Source organism: Lygodium microphyllum, chromosome 3 (assembly GCF_053477565.2).
Source record: "Lygodium microphyllum isolate KBCC chromosome 3, Lygodium_microphyllum_v1.1.10, whole genome shotgun sequence".
Taxonomy (NCBI): Eukaryota; Viridiplantae; Streptophyta; class Polypodiopsida; order Schizaeales; family Lygodiaceae; genus Lygodium; species Lygodium microphyllum.
In genome coordinates, this window is record NC_141137.1 from 107,464,432 (window position 1) to 107,481,977 (window position 17,546).

The 17,546-nt window shown below is 45.1% G+C and overlaps 1 protein-coding gene and 1 pseudogene across 9 annotated transcripts in view; both read left to right on the top strand.

The window, feature by feature from the left end:
* Positions 1-17,546, top strand: part of LOC148038724 (translocator assembly/maintenance protein) — a 101,116-nt gene that overhangs the window by 68,204 nt on the left and 15,366 nt on the right. For 8 of the 9 annotated variants that reach the window (XM_087674559.1, XM_087674561.1, XM_087674562.1 and 5 more), the window contains 3 exons: positions 9,697-9,765; positions 9,906-9,998; positions 10,190-10,294. In XM_087674559.1, the coding sequence (XP_087530685.1) occupies positions 9,697-9,765; positions 9,906-9,998; positions 10,190-10,294 (267 nt within the window). The remainder of the gene's footprint in view (positions 1-9,696; positions 9,766-9,905; positions 9,999-10,189; positions 10,295-17,546) is intronic. The other variant, XM_087674567.1, reaches the window with a different exon arrangement.
* LOC148038725 (uncharacterized) lies at positions 7,541-8,971 on the top strand (annotated as a pseudogene).

The window sequence follows — 17,546 nt, forward strand, 5'->3', positions numbered from 1 at the left end:
GTGTGGATTCCCGTCGTACTGACTGGATTGAGGCACGTCCTCAAAAAGGTAAAAACTTGGATACAGGCTTGGCGGATCCTGGGCCTCCCGCTTCCCAGGATTCCGTGCGCACGTATACGCGCCGGAAAGAAATGGCCACTTCACAGCAGGCTCCGCGTCCTAGGGCCCCGTCGGGCCCCCGCAATCAGGCTCCAAGGAGAGCCTATACCGACGGCCCCAGAGGCCCACCTGCCAAGCTGGCGTTCGATGCCAAAGGAAATGTTATTACACCCTGGGATCGGCGTTATCCCCGCCCCTCTCCCAAGGCAGTGGATTGCCCTTCTACCTCCAACGCAGGTCGCCAGAATTCTTTTGCAGTATTGGCTGATTTTCTGGATGAGGGTGTCCTGGATGCTCTCGCAGAAAAGGTGAAATCGAGGCAGCAGGTGCCTCGTTCCTGACTTCCTTCTTTGAGGATACATGAAGATAGCCACGTGGAATGTGCGAGGCATTTGCTCTCGCCATAAGCAACATGCCATGTGGACCGTCTTGCATGAGAACCAGTGGGATGTATTGTGTGCAGTTGAGCACAAAAGTCACGGTGAAGCAGGAAAAGTGATGGATTGTCATGGATTCCGCCTGTTTTATGCAGGGACCCATGCTACGCACTATTCGGGCGTGCTGATGATTGTCCATGAGAAATATCAGCCTGTCCTTGTTAAAAATGATGTGCAGGGCCGCTTTCTGGTGATCGAAGTCTTATTTGAAGGCGAGATTTTATGGCTGTTGGGCCTCTATGCTCCGAATGATCCCGCATCCCGGCGGAATCTTTGGTCCACTTTGCAGGGCTCCATGTCACTCGGCCGAAGGGGATTCTTGATGGGAGATTTCAATATGTGTGTCGACTCTTCTCAGTCCACTTCAGGGCATTCGGTAATGGATACGCCGGAAAGCCGGGTGTGGAGTTCTTTTGCTTTGCACGTGCTCAAGCAAGATCTTTGGTCGTGGCTTCACCCTTCGTTTTCAGGGTTTACGTTTCATTCCGCACAATATGCAACTACCTGGTCGCGGCTGGACAGAATGTATATCATGCAGGGCGATGACTTTCTTCCCGACATGCTGGAAATGAAGGTCTTGCGGCAATATGCGTTGTCGGACCATTTCCCCCTCCAGCTTGAGATGCGGGCACACTCTATTGCACCTTTTGTGCAATTCCTGGATAGGCTCCCTTTACGTTTCAACTCCTCTTATCTGAAGCATTCAGTTTTCCAGGGCTATATGCAGCAGTTGATTGAGAGGTTCTTATTGGACTTCGCCTCTGAGGGCTGGCCTTCATTTGCACGGCTGCTCTCTAATGTGCAGCGGGTTGCTCGCCAGTATGGGATCCATCATGCCTCGCTTTGCCGCCGACGTCGACATGCAGCCGAAGACTTACTGGCCTTGGTCCGTTCCTTGCTCCTGGATTCCCCTGATGATGATTTTCTGCTGTCTCTGGAGAGGCGGTTGGCCCATCTTATTCAAGTGTTTCAGTTGAAATCTTATCAACAGGCCAAGCTGCACAACTTGATGGACACAATGCAAGATAGCTCCTGCCAGTCTCATAAGTTCTTTCGCGCCTTGCATGCATCTCCGCCCCGCGAAAATATGACCAGACTCCAGGATTCAGAAGGTCGCATGGTCACGGATCCGCAGACCATTGTCACTATGTGCAGAAACTATTTTATGGATCTTCTTGGTTCCTCTTCCTCGCCTTCTAGCCAGGTTACGCATGCCCGTGCGGTCTTCTATCATCTGGTCCGCCAGCAGGTTCCAGTTGATATGCAAGCCGCTTTGGAGACGGATATTTGCGAGGACGAGGTTATGGATGTTTTGTTGCACCTGCCGAATGATAAAAGCCCTGGCTGGGATGGTCTCACTAATGAATTCTTTCAGACCTCGGCCACGCAGTTGGCGAAGCCATTGGTGGCCATGTTTCAGCAGGTGTGGGAAACGGGGGTCATGCCCTCCTCATGGAAAGAAGGCCTTATCAAACTAATTCCAAAGGTCCCTTCGCCGTCCAAGTTGCAACACTGGCGACCAATCTCGTTGATGGGCTCCATGTATAAAATCTACTCCAAAGTGCTGGCGAATCGGCTCCACAAGCACCTTCCAGCTATTGTGCATCCTCTCCAATATGGTTTCATTAAGGGCCGCAACATTCTGCATAATATCTTAAATGTGCAAATGGCCATTGACTATGCGCGGCACTCCGGTCAGGAAGTGGTATTGATCCAATTGGACTTGGAAAAGGCATTTGATTATGTGGACTGGTCTTTCATTGCAGACCTCATGTCGGCTATGGGCTTTGGTACCCGAATGTCCCGATTGATCTACACCATTAGTGCTGAGGCTTCCTCCAGAGTTATGCTTAATGGTGGAGTTACAGAGCCATTTGTCCTTGCACGCTCGGTCCGACAGGGTTGTCCTTTGAGCCCTCTCTTCTTTGCCCTGGCGACTCACCCGGTCCTTTCAATGTTATCCTCCATGGCAGCCTCTGCCCAGCTGGCCGGTCTGTCTCTTCCGTTGGGTCAGCACTTCGTTAGCCAATCTTTGGCGGATGACACCTTTATGATTTTGCAGGCGGACAGGGACAACATTCGAAGGGCATTAGATGTTTGGACACTCTTTGGTCAGGCCTCTGGGCTTCGCATCAATGCCCTTAAGTCAGCCCTTCTCAGTTGTACGGAGCCTGATTTGCAGTCCTTAGGCTGGCAAGGCCGGGTGGTTTCCTGTGGCTCCATTGTCAGGCATCTTGGATACCCATTGGGGGTGGATGTACGGCCAAAAGCCCTGCTGGAGTGGATTTCACAAAAATTGGCAGCAAAGTTTATGTATTGGAAGTCGCAAGCGTGGCCATTCCATGTCTGCCTCAAAGTGGCCCAGACAATCATGCTTCCAATGCTAACGTATTTCCTGCCATTGTTGCCATGGACGCCTACTACTTTGAAGGCCCTCACTCAGCCCATCCGTTTCATGCTATGGAAGAAGGACTCACTGCAGGCCGGTATTTCCTGGATTTCTTGGTCACACGCATGTACCCCTAAGCGCATGGGTGGCGGAGCGATTTTGGATGCACACACTCATATGTTAGCTCTCCGTTGGTCCCTTTTTCGTGCCATGTGTGTGGATCACCACCCTTGGTCCATCATAGCCCGTTATTTTCTTGAGGACAGCGGGCTCCGCCATGGCAACACACGGCTTCGGGCTTCCTGGTGGCATGTCCTTAATGCTGACTCTCGTGTTTCCAGTCCCTCTTCCTCGTTGTTACTGCACTTGGTCGCCTCTTGGAAAGTAGTGCTCCAAAAGGCCCGCTGGCACCCAGTGGGGGACCGCTTGCAGACTAATTCCTTTCAGCTGGAATTGTTGGCAGTATCGAGACTCCTTTCATGGGAAGATAAACATCAACTCAGACCAAGATTTAATCGCATGGCCCGTTTAGGTGTGATGTCGGTTGCGGATGCTACCCTTGCTACTCGCAATGTCCTCGTCTCATTTCGGACTGCTCGGCGACTCTTTAAGATCCCGCGTGGATACCGTGATTTGTGGCAGCTGCTTTCGTCGAAGCTTCAGGGTCGGCAACCCTTTCCTGCCTTGACGGTGGATCGCCCTTGGCAGGACTGGGATCTTGCAGGCCGCCTGAGTCTGGAAAAGGCCTCCACCAATCAGGTGTATCATCTTCTTGTTCAAGATCACCAATGGCTGGGAGAGAAAGCTAACACTGTTTGGGGACTGCGGAAATCGCTGTCATGGTGGCACAAAACGCTGATGGAGGGCTGGCAAAATAAGACACCTTTCAAATGCAAGGTTTTTCTTTGGCGGGTAATGATTGGTGGTCTTCCTCTGGCCTCGGCCCTTGCCAAGCGTCGCATCTCGAATGGCAATTGTTTCTTCTGTACCACACCGGCGGAATCGGCCCGACATCGTTTTCTCTCTTGCCCGCTCGCCAAGAATATCTGGTCGCTCTTGTCGCACATTTGGCGCGCGGTGGTGGGATCCTCGCTAACTCCTTTCGATTGGGTTTTTGTGCGCCCGATGTATTCCGCACCGCCACAGTTGCATGAGAAGATCTTATTTCACTTTTTCAGATATTGGGGATGCTGGCACATTTGGACAACGCGCAATGCTTTTCTCTTTGATTCGGCCTCTAATGTACCCCGACATATTGCCAGGCTTAAAGGGCTCTTGCATTGGCAGCTGGATATCATCCGACACTCCGACTTGCTCCCTCGAGAGGATTTGCATCCGTGGCATATGGCAATTGCCTCTGGGTCGTTGCCATGATTGGTGTAACTTTTTCAGTGCATTACTACGAGGCTTCCCCACACGTTGGCCTAGGGCCCTCGTGTATCTTGTAATCAGAAAAAAGAGAGAGAGAGAGAAAGAGAAAACCTCTTCACATGATGGCTTTGTGTCATCATGTATCTTGTAATCCAGTATTTTTTTCGTAATTAATATAATTACCTTTTACGAAAAAAAAAGACAGTATTCAGTCCAAAAAGGAAGGCCATAGAGAAGAGACAAGTGTCAAGACACTTGTCACACAAGTTTCCAAGTGTCCCACCACTTGTCACATCTCATAACATGTGGCTGGACACTTGTCTTGTGCTACTCCACTTTCCCCTTTTGTACAAGCTCTTCCCTCTCCTATAAATAAGAGCTCGTTTTTCTTCATTCAGCATCATTTTTCTTTGCTGTAAACTCATGTACAGAACCCACATATAGCCAGAAACTGACCCCATCCATCCCCATCATCATCCCCCACTTCTCCATTATCAATTTCCTCCATATTCCCTCTTCTATCACTGCTGTTTTACAGGACAGCAAGCCTGTAATTTCATTACAGCACCTCCTTCTCGAGCTCTTTCTTCCATTTTAGCAACAAGAAGCAAGCCCTATCCATGTATTGCTGATCAACGATGAAGAAAGGATGATTTCCCCTCTTTCTTCTCTCATACTGTAAAGAAATCAGTTCTTATCATTGCATAATAGATAATGCATGTGTGTTTGTACATCTTTGCATGATCTTGTGAGAGTGAGAATTACTTCTCCTCACTCTCAGGTTGATTTTAACTGAGCCCTTTCCTAAGGGACTTGGGTTGAGCAGAAATACATTCCTTCGGGGGGGGGGGGGGGGGGTTGCCCATCTTCAACCCTCAATCTTGTCTCCATTACTTTTACATTTTCATGGCTGTAATTTTGTGAGTAATTTTCATTTTCAGCTTTAAGTGTTCATTTTCTTTTATATTAAATCTCGAAAACAAGCGGGAGAACCAAGACTCTCATTTTCCACACATCGTCTCAGATTCACAAGAAATCATCTTTCACTTCAGATGGGCAGCTAATGGAGGTGGTGAGCTCATATATTTACTTAGGAGACACTTTTATTGCCGTGTCAAGTTGCTTTTCCACAGTGCAGGCAGCACAGGAGTGACTCACCAGAGGATACATATCATTGGCACTTCTGGAGAGACGGTGTCATCCAACATGCCTACAGGAGTCATATACCAAGCAGTGGCTATTTGATACCCTGGTCACTCTAGCTCTTATGCAACCGTCTGCCCCAGGCCTAGCTACATCAGTCTGGACACATATAGAGGCCCCAGATTATTTTACTGTACACGGATGATATGTAGCAAACCCTTAGTGCCACATGAGATTCTTAGAGCAGAGTTTGCTACGCCATCCATGGAGCTAGAAGCTCTCTTTCATATCATCACTTTTATACAGGGAGTGCAGAGAATGATATCTGATAGGTTACCAGGGAGAGCATTGGTGGCTTCTCGACAGATGGCCTGTGAAGGGTGTGAGAGGTGGAGCAGCTACTTGCTAGATATGATATCAACATGATGAGCCTCCCCCCCTTCTAGTATCACTCACCTCTTGTCCAGCTCCCATGGGCAGAGAGGAACATGATCATGAAGTAGGAGCCATGTCAGAGACATGCTTACAAGACCTGGGTGGCTCCCCTGACCCCTCTTCCCACAAAGATGTGGTACTACAGAGATCTTTTCATGAGCCTCACCGAGTATGGATTCATCTCATGAGACCCTTGTATATGTATTGTTACATGCCACAGGCCATGTGAGTTGCCATCGGCCAACTTAGAGTTTCATCACACCAACTGGAGACAGAGAAACCTAGAGCCTCATGAGTCCCTAAAGAGGAGAGGATATGCAGACTCTGCCACAAGGAGGTAGAGACGGAGGAGCAATTCTTATGCAGATGTAGCGCATATGCCCAGTCACAAGAGAGATCACACATTGTTCCAAGGGCAGCAAACCATAGAGTCGATGATGAGCACACCAGATTTGTTCCGCTATATACTGGAGATCTAGAGAGTTAGGGCATTCCTACTAGTGGTAGGTACACGGGACAGAGTATGACAGATAGCCATGACATAGTTTTATCAGGGGGCAGCAGTGGTTGGAGGACATATTGACACAGGGACAGTGAGACCAAGAGGGGTGTCCCTACAGTAGTACAGACATGACCCAACGTCTTTAGTCAGATGCTGCCCTTCTCACACCAGAGAGAGGTCACCCAGATTTGACAAGGGCATGAGATGTACTTGGCCCACTATGTGAGCTCTTGCACCCATGAGATACTCAGGAGCCTACTCCCCCCCGACAAAAAAGGAAAAGAAACCTCACTGGATGTTCTATAGACTGCATGGCATTATTGTATCTCACATGCATATAGTCTCATGTCCCTAGATGGACATACTTGTATATACTAATGGCTCGCCTAGATGATGGTGCACACGCTCATTTCACATTAGATAGGATTTTGCACTTTTCACTCTCCTAAAACCATGAGGATATTCTCTTGTACTTGGATATGTCTCATAGGCCAATTTGGTCTTTACTAGATGTTAATATATCTTTCTTTCTTTCTCTCTCTCTCTCTCTCCCCTTTTTTTTTCCGTAATGCTCTCTCTCTCTCTCTCTCTCTCTCTCTCTTCCCTCTCTACATTGGCTAAGTTATATGCTTCCATCCTTGAGCATGAGTTAAGCAGGTGGGCAGAGATGTGGGGTCTTATAGCCCAGGGATAGGCTGGCTTTAGGAGAGGCTTCTCCACATTGGATCACATCCTCACACTCAGAGCGATCATTGAGGAGGGAAGGGCCCATGGCTGACGGACCTACTGCTGCTTTGTGGACTTCCGCAAAGCCTTTGACACAGTACCGAGAGACTGGCTGATAAATAGATTGCATACCATGGGAGTACCAAAAGAGCTCAGTTGGGGTATTTTGGCACTGTATGAGAGAGTTGTGGGCAGAGTCCGGACATTTGAGGGCCTTTCGGCACCTATTTACTCCACCATTGGGGTGAAGTAGGGATGCCCCCTCTCTGTGGAAAAAAGGAAATAGAGGAGCTCTACTAGCTAGCACTTGGATACCTCTCCTAATGTATGCAGATGACATTGTATTGATAGCTGACTCTCTAGAGGGTCTACAGAGACACTTGGATGCACTACACTCCTATACTTTGGATAGTGGGCTTTCAGCGAACCTTGGTGGTGATGGTATTTAATACTACACCACAATGGGTCAGGAGATCAGCACCTAAATTCACATATGGATTTGAGGAGCTGGAGTATGTGGATTCTTATACGTACCTAAGAGTCTTATTCATAGGGCCCACCTTTTCTATGCGAGAGGCAACAGATACTAGATTGACTCGCAGAAACACAGCACTAGGTGGTTTGGAGAGGATGTGCTCACAGGTGCAATTCCAAGAACCCCGTACCAAGCTATGGTTCTTTGATACACTGGTCACATCCACACTACTTTATGGAGTACAGATATGGGGGCCTAGTCTTGACCACCGTAGCAGATCAAGGCGCACTTATGACGGATGGAGGTCGGTGGAGAAACCCCTAGTGTCCATGATATCCAGGATGATCAGATGTAAGGCCTCATTGCCACATGAGATCATCAGAGCCGAGCTAGGAGCTACACCGATTGTGGTAGAGGCCCTCACCCGATCGGTCACATACATACATAGCCTATGGGACTTGCCCAGACACAAATATGCACGGTTAGCCCTTGAGTCCTTGAGGCAACTCGCTAGAGAGGGTGATACTTCATGTTGGTATGCACAGATGTCGGCCTAGTTTGAGCTACATGGCTTTAGCATGGACAAGTTACCCCCCTTCCAGTACTCCCTTGATGCACCATCTCTTGATTTGAGCAGGTTAGAGATTTGTAAGATCATCAGGATGGATCTTACCCAGTTGGATATCAGGCGGACATGGTTGATGCTAGGGCAGGAACTAGGGACAAAGATGGCTTTCTACCGTGTGCATTTCCTTCATACTATAGATGATGAATTTATTGTTCGCCCGAGATACATGGACACCTACCTTTCCCATGGGATCAGATGTACTATTGGCTAGTTGCGTACCTCCTCGCATCAGCTAGAGATTGAGACTAGCAGATATAAATCCATCCCACCAGAGGAGCGCATATGCCAGATATGCCAATTAGAGCCAGAGACAGAGGAGCATTATATTTGCCGTTGCCGAATATATTATGAGGTCCGTGGTCGTTTCCACTGTCTCTTTAGAGATGGATTTGGACCACTATACAAAGTTATGGATTTTACCGATAAGTGATGCCTTGGCCTCTTTCTTCTTGAGATACGACGGCTTCGTGACATGCGCCTCAGGAGTACAGCTGCCCCAAGACGTCGAGGCCCTTCACAGAGGCAGCTCACAGACTTCTTTGCAAAGGAGACTCAGAAGACTTCAATACAGTTACAGCCACAGTCCACACCAGAGCCTCTCTCACCGCCATGGTCCACACACAGATAAGGAGTACTGATTGATCGAGCCATTCAGCTTAGCCGATCCAGATGTCCTAGGCCTCGGCACAGACACCGACGACACCTTCATAGGCGGATACAAGGGATTATTGCTCGGGCTAGAGCTAGGTCCTCCATACCCACATGAGACTGTACCATTTAGAGCTCATTGTTACTAGATAGAGCTCTATGTTTTACACATAGCTATAGTTAGTTTCCTTTCTTATTTTGCTTTGTGCTACATATATATTTTGCCCAGACAGTTGTACCATCATACACATGATTGTAACTCATGGTCTCATAGGTCATTTTGGCCTTTTGTAGACGTGAATATATCATTTCATTTCTCTCTCTCTCTCTCTCTCTCTCTCTCTCTCTCTCTCTCTGTTTGCCCCTAAAACCATGAGGATATTCTCTTGTACATGGATGTCTCATATGCCAATTTGGTCTTTACTGGATGTTAATATATCTTTCTCTCTCTCTCTCTCTCTCTCTCAGCCACCAAACAAGATGTTCAGACCATCCAACATTTCCCATACCACAATAACCACTTGAAAACCCCCTATGGCATAGTACATAGGAAATGATATACTGAGTATTAGGCATTAGCTGCCGTTTTGAAGGGAGGTAATAATCCAGCTTCATTCTTGACAAAAAATTATTTTGCATAAGGGAATAGAGATCTACTCCTTACTTTCCTATGCTATAGCAACACATTCCCTGAGCTGTCAGGTTGGTCCGTTCCACTTTTAAAATGGTCAATATCATTTCATATGGTTTGATTGAAGAAAAACCTGACACTAAGAAAAGTTTAAAAGAAAGAATGTTTTTGTAATAATTGGTTTCTTTTTAAAAGGTTTCAATGCTTTACAGGTGTCAACTATTGCAGAGAAGCTTGGTGCCGGAGTGCATTTCAATGCATTTGTTCCTTGGAGAGGGAAGGTACAACAACTGAGTACTTAGTATCACTAAACATCCATGCTTCCAATTAAAAAACATGTGAGATGTGCAAGGCAGTGCTGAAGCAAGCTCTCTCTTTAAGAGCACGACGTTGAATTTGTGGACCTTGCATATGATGACAGATGATCAAATATGGTGTCATCAGTATGGAAAATCTGGCTCAAGATATACTTTCATGGCAAACATTGTATATAAGTGGGCGACTGCACAAGCCTGTATGTGCTTTTGTGTCTATGTTCACAATATATTGGCGAAACATCAATGGTGCCTAGGTTGTTTCTAAAGGTGAAATATCAATTGAAAGAAGAACGGTCACATAAAGTTGCATGTGTGTTCTACATTTTTAATGCTGAAATAAAACCAATGGTCGAGGCTTTATTCAAACTTACACTTTTTTCGTTTCAAGGTTCATATACTTATTGATAATTGGGACCTTGCAAAGGTGAACCAAGTGAATCTCCATGCAGCAGCTTCAGCTGCACTGCTGCTCCTTCCAGCTCAGTTCTCTGAGGTGTGTTAAAAGTGCAGTAGGCTTAATGTTTACTAACTAATTATGCTTTGATTGACACAAAATTTTACCCTCTTTTGTGAAAAGAGCGAGTAGTTGTTCAAATGTCTGTTTTTCTGTCTTGATCTTTTGGGAGTTCTCAAACAAATTGATACTCTTCTGCAAATTCTGAGTTGGGTTTCGATGCTTCAGGAATAATACTGTTAAGAGCCAAACAACCACCAAATCCTGTTCAGAAGGTCGATTCTTTGATATTTCTTGTTGTGGTTTATTGCTGACGTATCTTTTGGACAGATGCTTTTTTGAAGAAAAGAGCTGCATCATTGGGTAATAAATTGGAGAGCATCAAATGGATTAATCTAGCTCTAGTCAGGCCTATGTTTGAGAATAGTTGGGGTGAAAGGGGCAAAAAGGAAAGTGGAGGGGGTATTGCCTATGAGATGTATCAATCTACAAGGAAACAGGCTCCTTTGGTGCGGGTGCTGGGGTTGGGGGGCGGGGGGGGGGGGGGAGGGGAGGGCAAGGGTAGAAGGCACACTCAAGGCCAAATTGCTCATGAGATATATCAAGCTAGAACAAGTCCATTCTTTGGAGTATTTTCTAAAAGTTGAAAAGGATGAAATGCATCCCGTATCTAGTTCCTATCTAGCATGCTAAAAGAGAACAATCATGAAGAGCAATGAGTAATTAGCCACTAATATGATCCTGTGGGTATGAGGAGTTGTAATGTATCATACATGGGATATGGGTGACAAGGACTTGCTCCGCGATGTCATAGGCTCTATAATCTGCCTTCCACATCTCTATGATGTCATGCAGATATCAGAGTACTTTCTGATTAACATGGGCATGGTGGTCTATATCCAAACAGTCTTGCTCTTCTGGCGACCTTGGTGTCTGAGGCTCTTTGTATTTGTGAGCCCCAAGTGGATAATATGGGAGAAAGGGGTGTGGTATGCTAGTTGGACCTGAATAAGTTTTAATCTATGGTTGGGATCTCTGGCTCTGTGTATGGAGGCCCTCTTGATTCCTCTGTAGCTCTAGGAAGAGAAGACCTAGGCATCTCTCATCAAGGTAGTCTATTATTGACTATGTGGGCCAAAACCCTCTCTAAAAAGCAGTGGCATTTCCTTTGAGAATAGCATTGAACTAGGTGGGACCCCAATGGGGCCCCGGTGGGACACCAATGAAGAAGACAAGAAAAGCCTTAGCATTAAACCTGAGGACATTATGGGGATCTTCGCACAATCTGGACTGCACTCCAGTGATTTTCTCTTCCATATTGTGTCTAAGGGGCTTGGCCAATATCTCCAATGTTCCTTTTGGGTTGGACTCCAACTATTGTATAGTATTTAGAAGTGCGCCATCTCGAGTACGATATGTAGCCACCATGTTCACAGTGTAATCTACCCCTCTAGCCTAGTGTCAACACCTTATTGTGTCTGAAAACGCCAAATTCAACTCCTTCTCATCCTTTCAAACACTTCCATTGTGTCTTTTGATCTCATATTGTACTGGGCATCTATAAATGTAATGCTCCTGTGCTTCCACCTCTCAATTGCAAAGCCTGCACATCTTGCCTTTCCTGGCTATTTATGCTGCTCTGCCTGCATCAAGGGTGTGTAATGATACTCTGATTCGGCCAATAGCAACTCTCATGGCATAGGACGTATAGGCATTCATGTAGTGTGGTTGTCTGATATACTCATCATGTGTGGATCAACAAGAGTGATCTTCATAGTATTCCACCTTGGGTAGGGGGTCCAGCCAATTCTCTCAAGCATTCATCTGTATTAGATCCCGTTCCAAAACTCTGTTCCTCTCCTCTTGGGAGAGTCTAAAATATGGGGAATCCTTATTATGTTGGCAAGGTGGTAATTTGTCTATGTCAATATCTCTTTGATATTTGTTCTTGGTCGGTAGGAGGCTCGGAGAGTCTCAATTATAGGGAATCCTTATTATGTTGGAATGGTGGTAATCTTTCTATGTTGATTTGTGTAACATTGCATCTTTGTGGGTAGGAGGCCCAACCTATTCTCTCAATTATGCATCCATATTAGATCTTGTCCTGAAACTTTGTTTCTCTGAGAACCGGTGAAGAATTGTAGAGAGAGAGAGAGAGAGAGAGAGTGTGTGTGTGTGTGTGTGTGTGTGTGTGTGTGTGTGAGTGAGTGAGTGAGTGTGTGTGTGTGTGTGTGTGAGTGAGTGAGTGAGTGAGTGTGTGTGTGTGGTGTGTGTGATGAGGACATGTATTTTTGAAGCCTCACTTAACATGTGGATTAATTTTTTATCACCTGGTTAAGTGAATGTTGCACATGTGAGGTGTAATTGGCATAGCAGCCAGAAGCGTTTAGAAACGAAATGTTAAAAATGTGTTTCGTAAGTTTCTTTCAAGTGGGGGTAAAATAAGAAACACGGGTTTTTTTATATAGGGATTTTTAATAGTTTTGACTGGGGAAAGAGGTTCTAAACCTCTATGGAACTCTCTCTTAAACAAAGAATGGCTAATTGAGCTTGAGTGATAATAAAGTCAATTGAGAATAATACATTATACGTTACATATGCATGATCCATTATTGACTTATCACTTATGCCAAAGTTAGTCTTTGAATAAGCTATACTATGGTTTAGAACTCAAACATTATGATTCATACATATCATACAAAGAAAATTTAAATTAACATGTAAATAGCCTATCTATAATATGGACTGAGTCAAGTTGCAACATCATGATTCTCATTTCAAAACAAACTGACAAAATGCCAAAATCGAGAATAAATCATAATATATCATAAATAACTCATAAATGAGACTAAAGCATAGTTGCATTCGTACTACGTACAGACTAGTTCGTTCCGTATGGTTTGTACCGTACTGTACGATACGTATCCGTACCATTTCGTATAAAAAAAGGGGCTATTTTTAGCCTCTGAAGACTAGACCATACAATATCTTCCAACTCCTAAGCCTTACGTTTATTATCATAATTCCAAGTGTCTCTCTCTCACACACATACACACACTCTCTCTCTCCCAACTTCCAAGACGAGTATGCAATTTCAAGAGCATCTTTACCCTCTCCTCTCTCTCTCTCTCTCTCTCTCTCTCTCTCTCTCTCTCTCTCTCGTCTCACACACACACACACACACACACAAAAGAATGGAGAGCCTGTTTGTCCATCCACCCATAGTTGCCTCCGTACGTGGTACGAAACGGTTCGTACGGTATGATCCGTACGGTATCATATGGTACGATTTCGTACGATAAATCTGGCCTATTTCGGCCACCTGGCCTGTGCGTGCTCTTTCCGCGTAAATTCCTACGCCCCGCGTCCCACGTTTTGTGCTTTTCCTACAGGTTGCAGTGTGCACTTTGCGCTTTTTGGGGGGGTGGGAAGCCTTGGATACCTCACCCCACCACGCTTTTCCAAATTCCAGCCATCATCCATGCAAAACTTAATGCTCCTCTTTTGGATTCCTTCCAGGCTCCAGCTTGCAGCCCTCTCTTTAGAGTCTAGTTTTTAGATTCCTTCTCTCTTTAGACATCGACTGTTTGAACTTTGAACTTTGACCCTTCTCTCATCTACAAAAGGTGCTCCTCTCCTCCATGCTTCCATACCAATTCAGCAAGCACTTACAAGTTACCATTCTCATTTTCCTCTTTCCCGCACCCTATCGAAGCATTTGCCATTCTCAAAGAGTCAAATCTCAGATCCCATCCCCTCTACCCCGTACCCTATCAAAGCATTTGCCATTCTCATCTCCCATTCCCTCTCTCTCACTCTTGCTCTTTCAACTTTACCCCGACCCTCGAGCCTCTCGAGTCTCCCTCCCTTTTAACTTTCAAGAGTCCAGAATCGAGCATCTCTCTCTCTCTCTCTCTCTCTCGGGCCTCTTTATTCATCATTGGCACCATGACTCGTGAGAAGCACGAGGCCTTGAATTTGCATGCGATCCATGTGGAGAGAGAGACAAAGAATTCCAACTCCCACCATTGGACTTGTAAGTATTGCGGGAAGCGCTATACAAGTGGTGCAACTCGGCTTCTCCAACATCTTTCCAAGACGGAGGGGCAAGTTGCTCCATGCAAGGAGATCCCTCGAAACATCACGGAGCAGATTCTCGCCAAGATAAGAGGGGGATCCACAAGAGGAGGAGGAGGTGGCTTATCGGCACCAACTCCTATGTCTACTAACAAGGAAGCATCCAATGTGGGCGTATCTTCAACCGATGCGGGAGAGGCCTCTACCATTGGTGGTGGGGGCTCCACATCCGCATCTGGCTCCGGTAAAAGACAAAGAGTGGAGGCTTATGGCAGCCCTTGATCCTATTCGGGCCGCATGGATAAAATATGGTTGCTCCATTCTCACCGATAGATGGAGTGATCGTAAGAAACAGGGTATCATCAACATACTCGTCTCATGTCCACTCGGCACTTACTTTTTGCGGGTCATAGATATCGGCAAGAGGGGGAGAAAAACGACGGGCACATTTATCTACGGCCACATTCGACAAGCTATCATTGAGGTATACATTGCAATTTGCATTTTAAATTTGTTTCACTTTCTTTCATTATGATAAATCATAATATCATGATTCATAATTAAAATTTGATTTATACATAACTTGTAATTTGTAAATTGTGGTTGTAGGTGGGCCCCTCAAATGTAGTGCAAGTTCTTACCGACAATGCATTGAATTGTCGGCGCATGGGCTGTTTGCTTGAGGCCGAGTTCCCTATCATTGTGTGGACTCCATGTGCAAGTCATTGTTTGGACTTGCTCATGGAGGACATTGAGAAACTCAAGTGGGTAAAGAGGGTGGTCCGCAAAGCTACATCAATTGTCACATTCTTCATGGTAAAGGTAAAGGTGCTTGCAATGTATTGTGAGCATAGCACACTTAAGTTAAAGAAGCCTTCTTCAACTCGCTTTGCTTACATGTGGTTATTGCTGGAGTGCCTTTATGAGGTGCGGTCCGCCTTGTGCCAGACAGTGGTGTCTACTCTATGGAATGAGTGGGATGAGCATGAGACAGAGGAGGCCAAAGTCATATAGCGCTTTTGCCTTAATGAGCAGTTTTGGCAAAAAGTCCGTGCTGTTGTTATTGTCGTGACTTCCTTTTATAGGGTGTTACGTATGAGTGATTGCGAGGGGTCTACCATGGGCCTTCTCGTTTACTTCTTTAGAGCGGCATTGGCGGACGCACGTGCTTGTATAGTGATCACAGAGACACAACGTGCACTTGTTTTAGAGATAGCACAGAGGAGATGGACGTGGATGCATAAGCCCATCCATGGTTTTGCCGCATTGGTACATCCAGTCTACAAGTCACCAGCGGTCATGGATGATAGAGAGTATCGTACCGTACCATACCGTATTTTATCCAGTACTGTATTTTATCGTACCGTGCCGTATCGCACCTTTCGTACGTGACAACTATGCATCCACCCTAAACTTTGCTTTGTTCTTTGAAGTTTGATGTATTTCATATACACTCCCATCTATCTTCTAGTAGCGTATTGCACATGTTGTGCATAAGGTTTTTCCTTGTTATCCTCATGTATTCATCCTATTAACTCAAGTGACATTGCTATTTTACCTCTAAACATGTGCTCTATTATCTATAATCCAAAATAACCAAGTTTTTTTTTTTTCCGTACCAATAGGATACTAGATTGACAAAGTTCAATAACTAAAAAATGAGTCTCTCATTCAAAATCTTGAGCCCTCACAAGTCATTACACATCATCATCATGATGTTTAACATTGCTCAATAGTTTTTGTCAAAAAAACCATGTTTTGGATTCCAACTCACAAAAACAAAAAAAAAAACGCCCATGTTTTTTACTCTAAAAAACGTTTCGTACTTTAAGAAACGTTTTGTAAGTTTCAAATTCAAAGAAATGTGTTTCTTAGCTGCTATGGTAATTGGGGTTAGAGAAAATTTATAAGCCCGGGATCCGAAGAAATCACGAGATGTTAAAGGCAAATGTTGCTATAAGTTATGCCGCATAGGTACTCGGTGGTATCCGGTGCCAGCTGTTGGCCTTGGTCATTCATTTGGCCATAAGTGTCAGTTGGTGACACTAGACAAGTGGTGTTTAATGGTACCTAATGCCAATTTGGTGGTCAAAGATTATGCAGAGACACTCGAGAATGGAAGTTGCCTAGCCGATTTAATTATTGGCCAGTCAAATTATTTATCAAGGCACCGGAATAATTATTAGATTAATTTTAGTACTTAAAGATTGAAAATTAATACTTAATTATGGATAATGCTAGAAAAACCATTTGGGAAGACTGCCACTTGTTAAAAATGCCCATGCAAGATTGAAAAACGTTTTTAGAGGTTGGAGAGATGTATTTTAGTGTATTCAGCCTGTAAGAGAGAGAAAGGAAACGCTACTGGTCTGATTTGCAGCCATTGGAGGACCTTCTGAGACAGATAGGGGTAGAAGACCAATCAACAGCAGGTGACATCATATATAGGCTATTGAGACAGGGTAGTAGTAGTAAATGATTGATTTTCTTCAGTTCTTTGCATCTACAAGTTATTGAGACAGGGGAGCAGCAATAAATGACAGATTTTCTTCAATTCTTCATGAAGAAAATCTGAATTTTCTCTCTCATCTTCCAGCCTATCTACAACCTTGCTCTGAAGATTACAAGATCATTGGAGGTAGAGATATTTCAGATTTCTCTGTTGTAAACCCTAATGTGTAGCAGAAATTAGGATTTAGCAGTAGCCTCGGGAAGCATGCCACAAATTGGAAGCTCCAAGACTTGGATTCAAACGGGCTGAAGCTGTTTTCAATCAAATTCAAGTGGAGGGACCAGAAAATCAATGAATTTGGGACATTTTTCATCTCCATTAAAGCGGGTGAATGCCAATTGACTGCTCGAATCAAGGGGAAAATTAGATTGAAGACTTGTTGCTCATTTTGGACAGCAAGGGGAGTTGGAATTTTGAAAGGGATTGGAAGAATCCCATTGTACATTAACTTCTTCTTCAATTAAGTTAAATAAATACCGAAAGGGACGCCAATTTTGGAGTCAAGAAGGTGTCCATTGTCCAAGATTGTAAGCTAATTTACATTTCTCAATTTTGTAATAAATGTTACTGTTGTAACTAAATTGTAATTAGGGAATTACCACCCATCCATGGAAAAAAGGCTGGTTTCATGGTTCCATCATTGGGATTACCACTCAATCCCTTGATTTGGTGGGCCCGAGGTACGTGATTGCAAGCCAAAGC